Source organism: Apodemus sylvaticus, chromosome 13, assembly GCF_947179515.1.
Source record: "Apodemus sylvaticus chromosome 13, mApoSyl1.1, whole genome shotgun sequence".
NCBI classification, from domain to species: domain Eukaryota; kingdom Metazoa; phylum Chordata; class Mammalia; order Rodentia; family Muridae; genus Apodemus; species Apodemus sylvaticus.
In genome coordinates this window covers 92,961,561-92,982,516 of record NC_067484.1, presented here as the reverse complement: position 1 = coordinate 92,982,516, position 20,956 = coordinate 92,961,561, and the positions used below count along the sequence as shown (strand labels likewise).

General features: G+C 41.7%; 1 protein-coding gene across 2 annotated transcripts in view; it reads left to right on the top strand.

Annotated features, from left to right (window-relative positions):
• Lama3 (laminin subunit alpha 3) overlaps nt 1–20,956 on the top strand; it is a 233,592-nt gene that overhangs the window by 91,437 nt on the left and 121,199 nt on the right. For both annotated transcript variants that reach the window (XM_052155507.1, XM_052155506.1), the window contains exons 15-20: nt 10,478–10,577; nt 12,145–12,197; nt 12,420–12,525; nt 14,209–14,308; nt 16,969–17,125; nt 19,846–19,978. In XM_052155507.1, the coding sequence (XP_052011467.1) occupies nt 10,478–10,577; nt 12,145–12,197; nt 12,420–12,525; nt 14,209–14,308; nt 16,969–17,125; nt 19,846–19,978 (649 nt within the window). The remainder of the gene's footprint in view (nt 1–10,477; nt 10,578–12,144; nt 12,198–12,419; nt 12,526–14,208; nt 14,309–16,968; nt 17,126–19,845; nt 19,979–20,956) is intronic.

Below are 20,956 nucleotides of genomic sequence, written 5' to 3'. Positions count from 1 at the left end.
GAAATTGAGAATTGCTCTTTCCATGTCTTTAAAGAATTGTGTTGGAATTTTGATGGGGATTGCATTGAATCCGTAGATTGCTTTTGGTAGGATGGCCATTTTTACTATGTTAATCCTACTAATCCATGAGCATGGAAGATCTCTCCATTTTCTGAGGCCTTCTTTGATTTCTTTCTTGAGAAACTTGAAGTTCTTGTTATAAAGATCTTTCACTTGTTTGGTTAGATATACCTCAAGATATTTTATGTTATTTGTGACTGTTGTGAATGGAGTTGTTTTCCTAATTTCTTCCTCATTCCTTTTATCATTTGTGTAAAGGAAGGCTACTGATTTGTTTAAATTAATTTTATATCCAGCCACTTTGATGAAGTTGTTTATCGGCTGTAGAAGTTCTCTGGTATACTATCATATCATCTGCAAATAGTGATATCTTGACTTCTTCTTTGCCAATTTGTATCCCCTTGATCTCATTTTGTTGTCTTACTGCTCTAGCTCGAACTTGGAGTACTATGTTGAATAGATACAGGGAGAGTGTGGAGTCCTGTTTTTGTCCTTGATTTTAGTGAAGTTGCTTCAAGTATTTCTCCATTTCATTTGATATTTAATTGATTTGCTGTATATTGCTTTTATTATGTTTAGGTATGGGCCTTAAATTCCTGATCTTGCCAATACTTTTAACATGAAGGGGTATTGTATTTTGTCAAATGATTTTTCAGCATCTGATGAGATAATTATGTCATTTTTTGAGTTTGTTTATATAGTGGATTATGTTATTGGATACATTAGTTTATATATTGAACCAACCTTGCATCCCTGAGATGAAGCCTGCTTGATTGTGGTAAATGATAGTTTTGATGTGTTCTTGCATTTGGTTTGCTAGAATTTTATTGAGTATTTTTGTATCATACTCATAAGCAAAATTAGTCTGAAGTTATCTTTGTTGGGTCTTTATGTGGTTTAGGTATCAGAGTAATTGCAGCTTCATAGAATGAATTAGGTATTGTTCCTTCTGTTTCTATTTTATGGAATAGTTTGAAGAATGTTGGTATTATCTCTTCTTTGAAGGTCTGGTAGAATTCTGCACTAAAGTCATCTGGCCCTGGGCTATTAATTTCAGGAAGTCTTTAATTTAATTTCTTTATTTCTTCCTTGACCAAGTTATCATTGAGTAGAGAGTTGTTCAGTTTCCATGGGTTTGCAGGGTTTCTGTTGTTTTTGTTGTAATTGAATAGCCTTAGTTCATGATGATCTGATAGGATGCAAGGGATTATTTCAATCTTCTTGCATCTCTTTTTGGTTGGGAGGTTTTTAATGACCTCTATTTCTTTAGGTGATATGAGCCTGTTTGGACAGTTTACCTGCTCTTGATTAAACTTTGGCACTTGGTATCTGTCTAGAAAATCATCCATTTCATCTAGATTTTCCAGTTTTGTTGAATATAAGCTTTTGTAGTAGGATCTGATGATTTTTTTAAAATTTCCTCAGTTTCTCTTGTTATTTCTAACTTTTCATTTCTGATTTTGTTAATTTGGATACTGTCTCTGTGCCCTTTAGTTAGTTTGGCTAGGCGTTTATCTATCTTGTTGAATTTCTTAATGAACCAACTTTTGGTTTTGTTGAGTCTTCGTGTCATTCTGTTTCTATTTGGTTGACTTCCACATAGAGTTTGATTATTTGTATCAAACTGCTCCTCTTGGGTGTGTTTTCTTCTTTCTGTTCTAGGGCTTTCAAGTGTGCTGTTAAGTTGCTAGTGTAAGCTCTCTCCAGTTTCTCTATAAGGACACTTAGTGCTATAAATTTTCCTCTCAGCACTGCTTTCATAGTGTCCCATAAGTTTGGGTATGCTGTGTCATCATTTTCATTGAATTTCAAGAAGTCTTTGATTTAATTTCTTTATTTCTTCCTTGACTAAGTTATCATTGAGTAGGGAGCTGTTCAGTTTCCATGGGTATGCAGGTTTTCTGTTGTTTTTGTTGTTATTGAAGTATAGCCTTAGTTCATGATGATCTGATAGGATGCATGGGATTATTTCAATCTTCTTGTATCTCTTGAGGCTTGTTTTATGACTGATTATATGGTCAATTTTAGAGAAGGTACCATGAGGTCCTGAGAAGACAGTGTATTCTTTGGCTTTAGGGTGAAATATACATTTGATTTATAGCCTCTGTTAGTTTCACTGTGTCTCTGTTTAGTTTCTGTTTCAGTGACCTGTCTATTGGTGAGAGTGAGGTGTTAAAGTCTCCCACTATTATTGTGTGAGGTGCAATGTGTTTTGAGCTTTAGTAAAGTTTCTTTTATGAACGTGGCTGCCCTTACATTTCTGGCATAGATGTTCAGAACTGAGACTTTCTCTTGGTGGATTTTTCCTTTGATGAATATGAAATGTCCTTCTCCCTCTCACTTGATAACTTTCAGTTGAAACTCTATTTTATTAGATGTTAGAATGGCAACTCCTGCTTGTTTCTTGGGCATTTGCTTAGAAGATTTTTTTTCTAGCCTTTTACTCTGAGGTAGTATATGCCTTTGCCATTGAGGTGTATGTCTGTATGCAGCAAAATCCTGGATCCTGCTTGCATATCCAGTTTGTTAGCCCACGTCTTTTTTATTGGGGAATTGAGCCTATTGGTATTAAGAGATAATAAGACAGATGATTGTTAGTTCCTGTTATGTTTGTTCTTGTGTATATGTGTATGTGATTTTTTTATTTGGTTTTGTCATGAAATGATTAATTTCTTGTTTTTCTGTGATGTAGGTACCTTTACTGTGTTAGAGTTTTCCTTCTATTATCCTCTGTAGGCTGGATTGGTAGGTAGATATTGTTTAAATTTGGTTTTGTCATGGAATATTTTGGTTTATCTGTCTAGGATGGTTGAGAATTTTGCAGGGTATAGTAGCCTGGGCCGGCATTTGTGTTCTTTTAGGGTCTGCATGACTTCTGTCTAGGCTCTTCTGGATTTTAGGGTCTCTGTTGAGAATTCTGATGTAATTCTGGTAGGTCTGCCTTTATAGGTTACTTGGCCTTTTTTCCTTACTGCTTTTAATATTCTTTGTTCTGTGCATTTAGTGTTTTGATTATTATGTGATAAGAGGATTTTCTTTTCTGGTTCAATCTATTTGGTGTTCTATAGGCTTCTTGTCCATTTATGGCCATCTCTTTTTTCTTTTTAGCCTGGGAAAGTTTTCTTCTATAACTTTGTTGAAGACGTTTTCTGGTCCTTTGAGCTGGGAATCTTTGCTCTCTTCTGTTCATGTTACTCATAGGTTTGGTCTTTTCATTGTGTGCTGTATTTCCTGGATGTTTTGGGTGGGGAGTTTTTTTTTATGTTTTGTATTTTCTTTGACTGCTGTGTCAGTATCTTCTAAGGTATCTTCTGCACCTGAGATTCTCTCTCTCTCTCTCTCTCTCTCTCTCTCTCTCTCTCTCTCTCTCTCTCTCTCTCTCTCTCTCATCTCTTGTATTCCATTGTTAATGCTTTCCTCTGTAGCTCCCAACCTCTTTCCTGGGTTGCCTCTGTCTGCATTTTCATTATTGTTTTTTACTTCCAATTCTAGGTCTTGGAGCAGTTCGTTCAATTCCTTCACCGGTTTGATTGCGTTTTCTTGTATTTCTTTAAGGGATTTATTTGTTTCCTCTTTAAGAGCTTGCATCTGTTTACCTGTGTTTTCCTGTATTTCTTTCAGTAAGTTATTTATATCCTCCTTAAAGGACTCCATTATCTTCATAAGATAGGATTTTAAGTCAGCATCTTGGTATTTAGTTGTGTTGGGGTATCCAGGGCTTGCTGGCTTCTTCCCTACCCCGTTTGACTACATTTGAAGTTATTTTGTTTTACTAGATATATTCTTTATTTATATTTCAAATGTCCCTTTTCCTGGTTCCCCCTCCTCCCACTGCCTGAAAATCCCCCAACCCATCTCCCCCTCCCCCTGCTCACCAATCCACCCACTCCTGCTTCCCTGTCCTGGCATTTCCCTATAATGGAGCATCTAACCTTCTCAGGATCAAGGGCCTCTCCTCCCTTTGATGTCCAACAAGGCCATCCTCTGCTGCCATGGGTCCCTCCATGTATACTCTTTGGTTGGTGGTTTAGTCCCTGGGAGCTCTGGGGGTGTACTTGGTGGCTCATATCGTTGTTCCTCCTGTGGCGTACTGCAACCCCCTTCAGTTCCTTGGGTCCTTTCTCTAGCTCCTGCACTGGGGACCCTGTGTTCAGTTCAGTGGTTGGCTGAGAGTGTCCCCCTCTGTATTTGTCATGCACTGGCAGAGCCTCCCAGAGGACAGCTATATCAGGCTCCTGTCAGCAATCACTTCTTGGCATCCACGATAGTATCTGGATTTTATAACTGTGTATGGGATGGGTCCCTAGGAGGGGCAGTCTTTGGATGGTCTTTCCCTCAGTCTCTGCTCCACATTTTGTTTCTCTATCTCCTCTTATGGGTATTTTGTTCCTCCTTCTAAGAAGGACCATAGTATCCATACTTTGCTCTTCCTTCTTCTTGAGCTTAGTTTGATCTGTGAATTGTATCTTGGGTAATCCAGGCTTCTGTGCTAATATCTACTTATCAGTGAGTACATACCATGTGTCTTCTGTTGTGATTGGGTTACCTCACTCAGGATGATGTTTTCTAGTTCCATCCATTTGCTTAAGAATTTCATAAATTCATTGTTTTTAATAGCTGAGTAGTATTCCATTGTGTAAATGTACCACATTTTCTGTAGATATTCCTCTGTTGAGGGACATCTGGATTCTTTCTAGCTTCTGGCTATTATAAATAAGGCTGCTATGAACATAGTGGAGCATGTGTCCTTATTACATGCTGGGGAATCCTCTGGGTATGTGCCCAAGAGTGGTATAGCAGGGTCCTCTGGTAATATTATTCCCAATATTCTGAGGAACCGCCGAACTGATTTCCAGAGTGGTTGTACCAGCTTACAATCCCACCAGCAGTAGAGGAGTGTTCCTCTTTCTCCACATCCTCGCCAGTGCCTGCTGTCTCCTGAAGTTTTGATATTAGCCATTCTGACTGGTGTGAGGTGAAATCTCAGGGTTGTTTTGATTTGCATTTCCCCGATGACTAAGGATGTTGAATATTTCTTTAGGTGCTTCTCAGCCATTCCATATTCCTCAGTTGAAAATTCTTCGTTTAGCTCTGTACCCCATTCTTTAACAGGGTTATTTGGTTCTCTGGAGTCTAACTTCTTGAGTTCTTTGTATATATTGGATATTAGCCCTCTGTTGGATGTAGGATAGGTAAATAAATATCTTTCCCCAATTTGTTAGTTGCCCTTTTGTCCTATTGATGATGTCCTTTGCCTTACAGAAACTTTGTAATTTCATGAGGTTCCCATTTGTTCATTCTTGATCTTAGAACATAAGCTATTGGTGTCCTGCTCAGGAACTTTTCCCCTGTGTCCATGTGCTCAAGACTCTTCCCTACTTTCTTTTTTATTAGTTTCACTATATCTGATTTTATGTGGATGTCCTTGATCCACTTGACTTTGAGCTTTGTACAAGGAGATAAGAGTGGATTGATTTGCAGTCTTCTGCATGCTAGCTGCCAGTTGAACCAGCACCATTTGTTGAAGATGCTGTCTTTTCTCGACTGGATGGTTTTAGCTCCTTTGTCAAAGGTCAAGTGACCATAGGTGTGTGGGTTCATTTCTAGGTCTTCGGTTCTATTCCATTGATCTACCTGCCTGTCACTGTACCAATACCATGCAGTTTTTATCACTATCGCTCTGTAGTACTGCTTGAGGTCCGGAATACTGACTGTACCAGAAGTTCTTTTATTGGTGAGAATAGTTTTAACTATCCTGGGTTTTTTGTTATTCCAGATGAATTTGAGAATTGCTCTTTCTAATTCTATGAAGAATTGAGTTGGAATTTTGACGGTGATTGCAGTGAATCTGTAGATTGCTTTTGGCAAGATGGCCATTTTTACTATATTAATCCTGCCAATCCATGAGCATGGGAGATGTTTCCATCTTCTGAGGTCTTCGATTTCTTTCTTCAGAGACTTAAAGTTCTTGTCATACAGATCTTTTACTTGTTTGGTTGGAGTCACATCAAGATACTTTATATTGTTTGTGACTATTGTGAAGGGTGTCATTTTCCTAATTTCTTTCTCAGCCTGTTTAACTCAAAGCTACTGATTTGAGTTAATTTTATATCTGACCACTTTGCTGAAGCTGTAGGAGTTTATCAAGCTGTAGAAGTTCTCTGGTGGAATTACTTGGGTTGCTTAAGTAGACTATCATATCATCTGCAAATAGTGACAGTTTGACTTCTTCCTTTCCAATTTGTATCCGTTTGACCTCCTTTTGTTGTCTAATTGCTCTAGCTAAAACTTCAAGAACTATATTGAATAGATATGTAGAGAGAGGGCAGCCTTGTCTAGTCCCTGATTTTATTGGGATTGCTTAAAGTTTCTCTCCATTTAGTTTGATGTTGGCTACTGGTTTGCAATATATTGCTTTCACTATGTTTAGGTATGGGCCTTGAATTCCTGATCTTTCCAAGACTTTTAACATGAAAGGATGCTGAATTTTGTCAAATGCCTTTTCAACATCTAATGAAATGACCCTGTGGGTTTTTTTTCTTTGACTTTATGTAGTGGATTACATTGATGGATTTCCATACATTGAACCATCCCTGCATCCCTGGGATGAAGCCTACTTGATCATGATGAATGATCATTTTGATGTGTTCTTGGATTCAGCTGGCAAGAATTTTATTGTGTATTTTTGCATCAATATTCATAAGGGAAATTGGTCTGAAGTTCTCTTTCTTTGTTGTATCTTTGTGTGGTTTTGGTATCAGTGTAGTTGTGGCTTCATAGAATGAGTTTGGTAGTATTCCTTCTGTTTCTATTTTGTGCAATAGTTTGAAAAGTATTGGTGTTAGGTCTTCTTTGAAGGTCTGATAGAATTCTGCACTAAAACCATCTGGTCCTGTGCTCTTTTTAGTTGGAAGACTTTCAGTGACTGCTTCTATTTCTTTAGGGTTATGGGAATGTTTAGATGGCCTATCTGATCCTGATTTAACTTTGGTATTTAGTATCTGTCTAGAAAATTGTCCATTTCATTGAGATTTTCCTGTTGAGTATAGGCTTTTGTAGTAGGATCTGATGTTTTTTTTTTTAAATTTCCTCACTTTCTCTTGTTATATATCCCTTTTCATTTCTAATTTTAATTTGGATACTGTCTCTGTGCCTTCTGGTTAGTCTGGCTAAGGGTTTGTCTATCTTGTTGATTTTCTCAAAGAACCAGCTCCTGGTTTTGTTGATTCTTTGTATAGTTCTTTTTGTTTCTACTTGGTTGATTTCAGCCCTGAGTTTTATTATTTTCTGCCTTCTACTCCCCTTGGGTGTATTAGCTTCTTTCTGTTCTAGAGCTTTCAGTTGTGCTGTTAGGTTGCTAGTGTATGCTCTCTCCAGTTTCTTTTTGGAGGCACTCAGAGCTGTGAGTTTTCCTCTTAGCACTGCTTTCATTGTGTCCCATAAGTTTGGGTAAGTTGTGCCTTCATTTCCATTAAATTCTAAAAAGTCTTTGTTTTCTTTCCTTATTTCTTCCTTGACCAAGGTATCATTGAGAAGAGCATTGTTCAGCTTCCTTGTGTATGTGGGCTTTCTGTTGTTTTTGTTGCTATTGAAAATCAGCCTTAATCTGTAGTGATCTGATAGGAAGCATGGGATTATTTCAGTCTTCTCATATCTGTTGGGGTGTGTTTTGTGACCAATTATATGGTCAGTTTTGGAGAAGGTACCATGAGGTGCTGAGAAGAAGGTATATTCTTTTGTTTTAGGATAAAATGTTCTATTAAATCTATTATCTATTAAATCTATTATCTAATAAATCTATTATCTATTAAATCTAATATCTATTAAATCCATTGGCCTATAACTTCTGTTAGTTTTACTGTGTCTCTGTTTAGTTTGTGTTTCCCTGATCTGTCCATTGATGAGAGTGGGGTGTTGAAGTCACCCACAATTATTATGTGAGGTGTAATGTGTACTTTGAGCTTTAGTAAAGTTTCTTTTATGAATGTGGGTGCCGTTGGATTTGGAGCATAGGTGTTCAGAATTGAGAGTTCTTTTTGGTAGATTTTTTTCTTTGATGAGTATGAAGTGTCCTTCCATGTCTTTTCTGATGACTTTGGTTGAAAGTTGACTTTATCTGATATTAAAATGGCTATTCAAGCTTGTTTCCTGGGACCATTTGCTTGGAAAATTGCTTTCCAGTCTTTTACTCTGAGGTAGTGTTTGTCTTTGACACTGAGGTGCACTTCCTGTATGCAGCAAAGTGCTAGGTCCTGTTTACATATTAAGTCTGTTAGTCTATGTCTTTTTATTGGGGGAATTGAGTCCATTAATGTTAAGAGATAGTAAGGAATAGTGATTGTTGCTTCCTGTTATTTTTGATGCTATTTTTATGTTTGTGTAGTTATCTTCTTTTGGGTTTTTTGAAAGAAGATTGCTTTCTTGCTTTTTCTAGGATGTAATTTCCCTCCTTTTGTTGGCGTTTTCCATCTATTATCCTTTGTAGGGCTGGATCTGTGGAAAGGTACTGTATAAATTTCGTTTTGTCATGGAATATCTTGGTTTCTCCATCTATGGTGATTGAGAGTTTTGCTGGGTATAGTAGTCTTGGCTGGCATTTGTGCTCTCTTAGAGTCTGTATGAGATATGCCCAGTATATTCTAGCTTTCATCGTCTCAGATGAGAAGTCTAGTGTGATTCTTATAGGCCTGCCTTCATAAGTTACTTGACCTTTTCCCCTTACTGCTTTTAATATTTCTTGTTTGATTAGTGCATTTGTTGTTTTGATTATTATGTGCAGGAAGGAATTTCTGTTCTGGTCTAGTCTGTTTGGAGTTCTTATAGGCTTCTTTTATATGTTCATGGGCATCTCTTTCTTTAGGTTAGGGAAGTTTTCTTCTATAATTTTGTTGAAGATATTTTACTGGCCCTTCACGTTATAAATCTTCACTCTCTTTTATACCTATAATCCTGAGGTTTGGTGTTCTCATTTTATCCTGGATTTGCTGGATGTTTTGGGTTACAAGCCTTTTGCATTTTGCATTTTCTTTGACTGTTGAGTCAGTGTTTTCTCTGTTATCTTCAGCACCTGAGGTTCTTTCTCCTAACTCTTGTATTCTGTTGTTGATGTATCTATGACTCTTGATTTCTTTCTCCTAACTCTTGCATTCTGTTGTTGATGCATCTATGACTCCTGATTTCTTTCCAAGGTTTTCTATCTCCAAAGTTGTCTCCCTTTGTGATTTATTGTTTCTACTTCCATTTTTAGATCCTGGCTGGTTTTATTCAGTTCCTTCACTTGTTTATTTATGTTTTCCTGTAATTCTTTAAGAGATTTTTGTCTTTCCTCTTTAAGGGCTTCTGTCTGTTGAACCATGTTCTCCTTTTTTAAAAAAAGACTTATTTATTATATGAGTACACCATTCTACACACACCAGAAGACAGCATGGGATTCCATTATAGATGGTTTTGAGTCACCATGTGGTTGCTGGGGATAGAACTCAGGACCTCTGGAAGAGCAAACAATGCTCTTAACTGCTGAGCCATCTCTCCAGAGTCTTCTGTATTTCTTTAAGGGATTTTTGTGTATCCTCTTTAAGGACTTCTACCTGTTGACCCATGTTCTTCTGTATTTCTTTATGGGAGTTATTTATGTCCTTCTTGATGTCCTCTATCAGCATCATGAGATATGATTTTAAATCCAACTTTTGCTTTTCCAGTGTGTTGGGATATCTGGGACTTGCTGGGTTTTGATGCTGCCAAGTAGCCTTGGTTTCTGTTGGTAGGGTTCTTGTGCTTGCCTTTCACCATCTGGTTATCTCTGATGTTAGTTGGTCTTGTTGACTCTCGCTCGAGCTTATCCTTCTTGTCGGCCTGTAAGCCTATGCCCATACTCCTGGGAGACCAACACTCTCCTGGTGTGCTGTGCACAGAAGACTGTGGAGCTGCTGGGCTCCCTGGTCCAAATGGCTTGCCCAGTTCTGATGGCGCCAAGATATATTGGCTTCTGCTGCTGATGGTCTTGTGCTTGCTTCTCAACATCTGGCTATTTCTGGTATTAACTGGCCTGGTCTGGAACCTGCCTCCTGGGTCCCTGGGTTGCTGCAGGTCTCTTGGGAGACCTGTGGCCCTGACTGTATCTCCTGGGAGGCCTTCAGAGGAGCAGGCAAGCTGATGATCTGCCCTGGTGGAAGGCACAGGCCAGAAGGTGGATGGGTCCTGTCTGCTGGGTCCCTAACTGCTGCAGAGTACCCCCCACCCCCTTTTAAAGGTCAAAAGACTCTTTAAAGTAACCCTGGGATTTAATATGTCCCTGGGCTTAATATGACCTTTGACATGGTCAAAATTTATTTTTGCTAACAAAACTTTGCTCAAAACACGTATTTGAAATAGATCTTGATTTCAAAATGCCAAACGTCAGTTTGATTTTCATTTCTAGGGTTATTGCCAGTGCAAGCAGCATGTTGCAAGTCCTACATGTAGCGTCTGTAAACCATTGTATTGGGATCTGGCCAAAGGAAACCCCCGTGGATGCTCAGGTGAGCCGCCGCTTATACTACCACGGATTTTAGAATCCTTGCCTCTTTACTTTTGCCTTCCACGATGCCTGTTTTGGCATCGACAAGACAGCACTTCTTTTTCTCTTTATTGAAATAGATTCTTCTCTCAGATTATTTATCCCAACCAGTTTCCCCTTTCACTCCTTCCAGCTCCTCACCACCTCCACCTCCCCCAGATTCATCTCCCACTGCTCACCCCCCATTTCCTTTTTTGAAAAGAACAGCCTCCAAGGCACAACAGCCAAACAGGATAAAAAAGATAGAATAAGACAAGGCAAAAAAGCCCTCAAGGCTGGGTAAGGCAACCCACAAGGAGAGAAAGGAAAAAGGTCTCAAGAGTGGGCAAAGAGTCAGAGACATACCTGCTCCTGCTATTAGGAGTCCCACAAAACACCCAGCTAACAGACATAACATTCTGTACAGGAATGGTGCAAGCCCCGTGTCTTAGTCAGGGTTTCTATTCCTGCACAAACACCATGACTAAGAAGTAAGTTGGGGAGGAAAGGCTTTATTCAGCGTACACTTCCACACTGCTGTTCATCACCAAAGGAAGTCAGGACTGGAACTCAAGCAGGTTAGGAAGCAGGAGCTGATGCAGAGGCCATGAGAGATGTTTCTTACTGGCTTGCTTCCCCTGGCCTGCTCTCTTATAGAACCCAAGAATACCAGCCCAGAGATGGCACCACCCACAAGGGGCCCTCCCTCCTTGATCACTAATTGAGAAAATGCCTCACAGCTGGATCTCATGGAGGCACTTCTCCAACTGAAGCTTCTCTGTGATAACTCCAGCCTGTGTCAAGTTGACACACAAAACCAGCCAGTATACCCCGTGATAGCGGTTTCAGTCTCTGTGAGCCTATGGGAGCCCTGCTTAGTTGATTTGGTGGGCTATGTTAAGAGAGCTCTGTGTCAAACCAACTTGATTTGTTTAACACGCCGCGTAACGCTATGGTGTCCCCCACCTCCACTCAAGGGTAGATCTGCAATTTTCAGGCAACGATTCATCTATACTGTTTTCATTTGAGTTTTGTTATTTGGGAAGGCCTTTGAACTCTTTGTCTTTATAGACTACTCTTTCTGGCTAAGTTTTAATTGTAATGCACATAATTAACGATTGCATGTATCTACATCTTCATTTTATACAATTATTAAGGCCGAGATACCAGGTAAAAACACATAGCAAAAGGTCTAAGTGAAATGACCACGTTTAGGGCAAGAGTGTATTTTTATTCAGACACATCAATAATGACCTTGACATTGGAAACATTTATAAACTCTGTGCTGCAGTAGCCATAAGCTAGCCATTACTCTTATTGGCTTGACTGATCTGTCTACTAACAGTATTGACGTATTGCCTTGACTGATCTGTCTACTAACCTTAGAAAGCAATCCAGATTTAGGCCCCAGCAGTGCAGGGTGAATGTCGCTTAAGTCTGCAGGAAAGTCCAGCCACACGAGTTTTGCCGTAGGCGAGTAATGTCCCTAGGGCCAGGGAACTGTTCTTGTGCAACTCCTGGATCACAGAAACCCTGTTTTATCTTCACAGAGTGCCAGTGCCACGAGGCAGGGACAGCGAGCAGAATTGGAGAGTGTGGGCAGGTAACACGGGGCATCTTCCCATGTGATGGCTGCGGGATGCTGCAGTGGTCGATTGTGGGATTTCGGGATCAGGGTACCAGTCCCTAGCTAGTCGTCCTGACCATGGCATGCTTTTCCAGTCCTGGCCACCCTGCGTCCTGTTGTAGGATGAGGCCACTTCCAATCCTGAAGGTTGGTGAATCCTGGGTATCAAATGCTGCTGTCTGCCTCATTGCTCTACAGGAGGACAGTGACTGCAGCTGCAAAGCCCACGTGACTGGTGATGCCTGTGACACTTGTGAAGATGGCTATTTCTCTTTGGAGAAGAGCAATTACTTTGGCTGTCAAGGTAGAGACATTTGGCAGTGCTTAGGGAAGCCTAAGTGCTGAAGGATAGAGGCTGCCGGGATTCCGGCCTTGCCTTTCAGGGATGGAGCGCGACTATTCTCTCTCGAGAACTTGGCCAAGTATCGTGTTGACTCTTGCGGTGACCCTCAGGTTGTGCTGTTTCCACTCCTTTTCTACCAGGACACTCTTAGTTTATTTACAAACTACATATGTGGGATGGAGGCTGTGTGCTAATATTGACTAACACCAAGGCTTAGTCACATTGAGACTGTGTTTCATATTAACTAGAAAGCCAGATAATTAGATATATGCTTGTATTAAATAATGAAATTCCAGAAGTAGGTGGCCTACAAGGCTACTCTTGACTTCCACATGGGCCACCTCATCAAAGTTATTTACAGCAATGCTGTCCTCTCTCTCTCTCTCTCTCTCTCTCTCTCTCTCTCTCTCTCTCTCTGTGTGTGTGTGTGTATGTGTGTGTGTGCGCGCGCGTGTGTGTATTCATGTTCATGTATATGTGCGTCTCTGTGTGGGAAGCTAGAGGTCTATGTCAGGTACCCCCTTCCGTTGATTTCCACTTTATTTTTTGAGACAGGGTCTTTCCTGAACCTGGGGCTTGCTAATTTGACTATTCCTAATCAATCAGTACCAGGGATCCTCCTGTCTCTGTACTGTCAGCGCTGAAATTACAGGTGTCTGCTGCTATTCTTTCCATGTCTGTGTGGTGTGACAGGATTTTCCTTGTCCAACCACACTAAAATACCAGGGCAGCAGGAGGCCTGTGATTGGGGGGGGAGGGGGACGGGAGGCGGAGCCAAGAGTTACAGGGAGCATCTGGGGGAGAAGTGAGAAGGCTAAGATGGAGGAGGACAGACAGAAGGAAGAACCTGACCCAGAGTGGCCTTAGATAACCACAGGTAGTTACGCTATCATAATGTTAGAATAATTGGGATAATTTGTATAATCTAGGTGGGCAGCTTTTATAATTATCAATTGGTTCTTAAATTACTGTATTGGCATCTTGTAAATTGAGAATTTATTGATACATAAATAATTATAATCTTCAAGAGTTTTGATTTACTTGGTTACTGGAATGTGGGACCACCCATTACAGAGGTTTATGGCGGAGAAGGAACTAGCAGCTGTAGGGACAAGCGAGCCAGAGCAGGGAACACAGCGATTGGATGCTGCGGGCTGCAGGGGGAGGGGCTAACCGGAGAGAGGGGAGGAGTGTGGGAAGCCTGCAGGTCAGGCCCAACAGGGAGTTGGTGGGCTGAGAGAAGCAGGAGCAAGGAGAGCTGGTGGTTTCATCTTAGTATTTCCCACAACAGGTGGCGCCCAACTAATATTTCAGTGTGATTGGACAGGGAGAATCCTGTCACAGGGAAGCACTTGACTGATAGATGGCTCTTCCCAGGCTAGTTAACCATGCTCAGCTCCGGGGCTACTGTCGTTTTTGACCTGAGAACAGTGTACCCACCTGCTGGCCTGTAGTCACACATCTTGAAATAAGAGGTGGAACTTTGAGGGGACAGGCCATTCTTGTCCCTGCCTGATCTAGGGTCTGGGAGAGGAAAGAAGCTGCAACACAGGGCTGAGAATGTCAGAGCTTTCTTCTCGGAGGGAGGGAACGTCTGTCAGGGAGACAGTTTGGTAGTAACCCCAACCGTTTCTTGACTTCCAGGGTGTCAGTGTGATATTGGCGGGGCGCTGACCACCATGTGTAGTGGGCCCTCGGGAGAATGCCAGTGCAGAGAGCACATCGAAGGGGAGCAGTGCCGGAGGTGAGTCTTCCACACTCGCGTGACCGAGGCCATCGGAGCAATCCTAGGGAGGCAGGTGCAGCTGTCAGTGTACTCGGAACCTCGACATGTGACCACGAGCTAATTACAATAGCAGATTACAGTGTCCATAAAGAGCATAAGCCGCAAAACCTCCCCATCCCAAAGTCCCCAGGCTTGAAGTAGACAGGTGGAAGAAACTAAACAAATAAATCATTATAAAAATAAAATGCAAACAGCTTGCAGCATGCCCATTAGAGGCTGGAGCCTCTCTGCGAGCCACAGCAAGGAGAGGACAAAAACAGGGGCCAGCTCGGTTCTCCGGGGCTCCCCACAGGGGCCGGCTCTGTTCTCCGGGGCTCCCCACAGGGGCCAGCCCGTTCTCCGGGGCTCCCCACATTTGCCCAGGCTTCTGGAGCAGTGACATAATTTAGTTCTTGCTTGTGTCCCTTGGGGAGGGAGTACAGATGTCAGGTGAGTTAGAATAAGGTGGGTGGGCAAAGTCTCAAAACAGAGGCAACTGGAAAGGAAGCTAAGAAGAAAAGCAGGAAGGGCAGAGGCTGGGGCAGGTTGGGTGTAGAACGTGTGACTCTGGGTGTGATAACCCGACTATAAGTCTTTCTTCCATGGAAGGAGGAGAAATCGAAATCTCAACTCTTTGGTTTTCAGTCATATGCCCAAAACTCCACGTAATGTAAAATTCTCAAAATCTCAAGCACCTTCTCCTCCTGCATCATCAACAGATCAATTAAGACATCCTTTGATGTAGTTCTGAGTGCTGCTGGCTGCGACTGTCCCTTGCCCTCTCTATTGGCCCTTGTGGCTGAGCATCCCAGCTAAAGCTACATGGACACACATAGGAGAAAGTAATACAACCCAACAGAAATGAGTTGCCCACCAACAGATGAAAACATTTTAGTACACAGGAAATACTGTGAAATACTGAGAATACAGCCTGTGGCATGATAATGAATGAAAACCACACTACAGTGTGATAAACCACCAATGTGGGACTCAGCCTCTCTGTCCAGATGGGCAGACCTGCAGTCTTAGGAAAAAATCTCCCCAAACATTAGCTCAGTCACATATCTGAGCTTGTTTAGATTTCCTTATAAGTTTTGAAGTCATTCACTATGTTCTCTAATTTTTATGACCATAAATGTATATTCATTTTAGAAATGTCAGAAAACTCATACAAATGAAAGGGCAAAGAAAAATCTGCACTGCTCCTCTCTAAGAAAACCTTGAAAAATATTATTGGTTTGATTTTATTTACAATTAAAACTTAGCCTTTTATGAATATTTTAAAATCAATTTATTTAACTACATATAAGCATTTCGTATATCATTAAAAAGTCCTCAAAATATTAATGCCTACAAAATATTTTATTTTTTTATTTTTTAAAAAGATGTATTTATTTATTATATATAAGTACACCAGAGGAGGGCATTGGATCCCATTATAGATGGTTGTGAGCCACCATGTGGTTGTTGGGAATTGAACTCAGGACCTCTGGAAGAGCAGTCCTTAATTACTGAGCCATCTCTCCAGCCCCAAAGTATTTTATAATTTGTTTGCTTTATAGTTTTGGCTCAATCATGTTGTTTTCCACATTGTCAGTGTTTTAACATGTTTGTAGCAATTATTTAGAATGGATTCCTGGATGAATATTGAAGTGATGGAGAAAAAAACTCCTGTGGACCTTTGTAAATCCTGTGCTGGAATCCAATCGATCCCCCTGTGCTCACAGTGTAGGGGCGTGGCTTTTATTCCCGCTGACTGATAGATCTTTATGTCTTTAAACCCATTAAGTGTTATTTCTTTTTACAGATTCACACACACACACACACACACACACACACACACACACACACGCCAATATGTATATATATATATATATATATATATATATATATATATATATATATATATATATATATTGGCTTGAAGAACTCTTGAGTAGTTTGAGTGTGGAAGCCACTTAACACTGGGTGTTTTAAAGCCTTCCTTATGATGGCCACAATCGGACTTGCCAAAGGAAGTCACCTATAAATGACTCAGACGGGAAAGCCACCTGTTGCCAGCCTGACCACTCAAGTTCAATCCTCAGGACCTACAGAGCGGGAAGAGAGAAGCAACCCCAGCAAGCTGCCCTCTGACCTCCACAAGTGCTCATCTATGTACATGTGCATACATATGTGTGCACACAAATGAACACATAAGAATATGATAAAAGTTATATATGTTTACTATATACAGTACTCTATCATGATGCTTAGCCACAGTGCCGCCACACATTACTGATGTTTGCAAAATGTGTGAGTGTGTGAGCAGACTGAGGGAGGAAGAAGCTATTAAATTTTATTAATTGTTGGCAGCCGTTAGAACACAGTAGGGTATGTGGGTGATCTCATGACTTGTGCTAAGTGACTTCCTCAATTTAGTGACTTCCTTGGGATGGCTGGGTCTTGGATGTGCTCTGGGCCAGCATTTTCCAGAATAAAAGCAATCGTATAGAGCAAGAGAGGGGATAACCTTCCTCTGTTCTCATTCAATGGGCTTAGTGAGTTGGCTGTGTTCCTTCAGCAGCATCTATTAGGAATGACATTCAGATTACCCATGAGCCTAACTACTCACATCCCTTTACTTGTGATTGACAAAGGCCTGAAAATAACTACTACTTCCCGGATTTGCACCACATGAAGTATGAGGTTGAAGATGGCACTGGACCTAACGGAAGAGAGCTGCGGTTTGGATTTGATCCCCTGGTATTCCCTGAGTTTAGCTGGCGAGGATATGCCCCAATGACCTCGGTACAGGTATACAGTCAGAAGACCACGGCTCATTTCAGGAGAACCTTATATATCTACACAGCACTCTCATGGCCTAAAAGCTACACCGCCCCCAGGACCTGTTCTAGGATTCATTTTCTATAGAGTAGTGGCCAGGGCTGGCTTGGAAGCTAGGCTTGGGATTTAAGATCGGGCAAGGTTTTAACTAATAAATATGTACTTGGATGTCATAGTTACTTTAAATTGGCCACTGAATCAGAAAATAAAGAAACTGAAGATAGTACTTGTCTTTGGAGGCTTTTCATAGAAGCAAATTTCTTACATGATATTAAACTATACTAAAACACAGAGAACGTTTATCTTTAATGGCATTTATGGAAAACAAAACCAAGCTGACTTGAAGGCTTCTGACACAGCTAGCCCCTCCTCCTCCAGCAGAGGTCACGGAGTCTAGCTGTGAGGCTCAGGCTAGTCTAAGCCCGCAGTCCTGCCGCCTCAGCCTCCTAAATGCATAGCACCAGACACGCATCACCTTCCCCTGCTCGGCGTTACAGATTTGGGACGCTGCTGTGAGTGGAGACCAGGGTAAAGGATGCTCTTTGGTGCTGTTTGGCTTTTCTGTCTCCTTCCCTCCACTCCTCTCTGTCACAACCATTTATTTATCTTGCCTTCACGGTACAGTAAGGGATGGGTACATCATTTGTCTACCTATAGGACTGATGCAGTATTTCTAGCCAGATGTGTAGAGTCCTTAAGTAAATTTTACCCTCAGCCCTTCCCTTTGAGGCTGGTTCCTTAAGCTGCTTTGAGGTAGATGTGAGAGAAATGAACTGATGACCGTGGTAGATCGGGACTAATAGAGTCATAGATGGCCTGGGCCGGTCCACAGACCTCTTAGAGCCCCCCTTCACCCTAATGATGTGTTCGCCTGGCCAAATTCTCCCCAGTGGAGCTGCCTTTTCCACAGAGGCCTGTAAGGCATCCATATTTCTCCCTCTCTTCCCACATATACAAATTCAGTCTCTTTCTGAGACAGGGTCATATCATGGAGCCATGGCTAACCTGGGGAACACTATGCAGATCAGACTGATCTTTAATTCCTAGAGTTCTGCCTGCCTCTGTCCCCTAAGTGCTTGCACACCATGTGTGCATGTGTGGAGGCATGGCACAGGAGAATGCACACACCATGTGTGCATGTGTGGAGGTGTGGCACAGGAGAATGCAGGCATCTGCAGAAGGGACTAGAAGATCTCCCAGATCTGCTCACAACAGGAGGTTGTGAGCCACAGAACTTAGATGCTGAGAACTAAACTCACATCCTCTGCAAGCTCTTCACTGAGTCAGCCCCAACCCTGGTCTACAGTGAAGATCTTCAGTAGTCATAAGATTTTAGTGGATTCCATCAAGTCCTGATAAGCGGCTGAGACTGAGCCCAGTGTAGGTAATCTCACAGATGTTTGAAGTTTAACAGAATATTTGGTTGACCCAATAGAATCCATTTCAGATGACAGTTTTTGTGAGGAAGCCTTTGGGTCAGAGGGCCTGTGGTCTCCTCTGCTTGACCACTTGCTTTATTCTTTTAATTCATCCTTGAACATTTATTTCCCAATTGATACTGAAATTGAAAAATGAATTCGATCAAATTCTTAGGGCTGGTGGGAATTCCTGCATGGACATCACTCACAGCTTGTGCGCCAGAGCTAGTGGTCCTCTGGAAGTCAGCCTTGGTTGTCTCTGCGTCCCTCATAACATATGGTCCTCTCCATTGAAACCAAGATAGCTGGGAAAGGATGGAGCGAAACAAGACTTCACACACCGTGAGCCTCCCTTGGATCATAGCTGGGTCTGGACACACAGTTTGTGGTTCTGAATAAAAATGACTTATCCTTGTGTCTGGAGAGATGGCGTGGAGGTTAATAGCTCTCATTGCTCTTACAGAGGACCTGGGTCCAGTTCCCAGCATCCACATGGTGGTTTACAAGAATCCCTATTTCCAGGTCCAAGGGATCTCCTACCCTCTTTTGACCTTGATGCAAATACATATATGCAGGAGAAAAGCTTATTATCATACAATAAATAAATATGAATAAATGATAATTTACTTGCATTATCAGTTTTAGAGAGCATTGTGTGAGCCTAGAGCTTAGAGACACACAAGACCTCTCTTCTATTTCAAAAGCTAACATTGTTTTTGGATAAAAGCTTGACATAAAACTTCCTAAGACAAAAGAGGCATATTTAGTTGCGTCTAGGTTTTTATCACAAACACTTTTGGGGTCCTTAAGCGTTGCTCTCCGACTATTACTGTCTGTAGTCATGTGATGCCATGCCTGTGAAGTGGTCTCTATTGAATGGTGGCCCAAAATGGTGTGCTTCCCTTTCCTTCTCTGTCTTCTGCCTTTGGCTTTCCCAGCCAGTCATGGTTGTCCCTGTCACTGTGACCCTATGGACTAGTCCATCTAATATTCCAGTCTGTCTTCCTGGTTACAAAAAATGCTGGAAAAGAGCCCCAGCTTCTGAGGGGGGCATTCTACCACCACTGGCATTGTAAGTGGCTTGGCTTTCTTTTTAGCCCTGCCTATTTCCACCTAACTGGGGACTTATTGAGCATGTATGCATGTGAGTGTGTGTGAGTGTGTGTGTGTGTGTCTTATAGAGCTAATGGGGAAACTTAAGTCACTGTTTTCTTGGCTCTTTGCCGCCACCTTTCTCCTCTACACTTCATGTTGTTTTGGGGTACTTTTCAGAATGAAGTGAGGGTAAGATTGTCTGTGAGGAAGTCAAGCCGCTCCTTGTTCCGCATTATTCTGAGATACATCAATCCTGGAATGGAAGAAGTTTCCGGCCATATCTCCGTTTACTCATCCCGGGGAAAGTCAGGTAGGCACAGTCTCAAGCCTCTTTTCTTAATGTTGTTGTTGTGGTTTTGCTTTCTAGAGTGGGAGTCTCAGGACATAACCCAGAGTAGCTCTTACTCCCATGCTGGATGGACGGGCCATGAACCTCTAAACCTGGCTTGGCCTCCTTGCGGTGGAGAAAGGACGAATGGAACATTCCTTTGGTTATTTATTTATTTATTTATTTATTTATTTATTTTTACAAGACTGCCATCCACATGAAACCCACAAGAAGATCTGATTGGACAGCTCCCTTGCATGCTTTTGCTATCATTGCTTTCTCCACACTGTACTTCTTTTAATTTTGCTGCTAAGTTACATAAGTCACTGTTATGCTAAGTCAGCATAACAATGCTCAAATGTTGGCTATATGAAACCCCAGGGGGGGGTCCTTTAGTGATAAAAACAGATCTATGTAGTTCACATGTGGGCAAGTGGGTGCTACCTTTTGGTGTTATTTGGGAGCTGTTGGCATATTGCTCTTAATTTGCCCATGGTTTCAAGTAAAAAAAAATGGAGGAAAATTTTAGAATGCAGGTCAGAAAATAGGAAGTCCAGGAGTGTCCCAGGGACCTGTGAAACTTCCTTCAGAGGTGATGCCTTCCTGAGCAGAACAGCCTACAGCTCGCAGCAGTCAGAGTCAAGGCCTGGTAACCCATCCTCCCAGGAATTAGGGCTTAACCAATCCTAGAAACAAACTCACACCAGGACACAGCACAGTGCTGATTGAAACTTGACTCAGTAGCAGGATGTTGAGCATTGCTATCTCACATCCACAGCAGAGTTGGAAGTGAGGGCTTCCCAGGTTGAGTCAGCCACGCATGTGTGGTGGGAATCTAAGTGGCTCACAGCCACTAGGAAGCTCTGCTGGGTTCCTTTTCACACATGGCGCCTCAGTGTCATGGCCTCATGGGAAAGAGCCTTGTAGACTGAAGGGGCTTAGCTGTCCAAGCGCATAGGG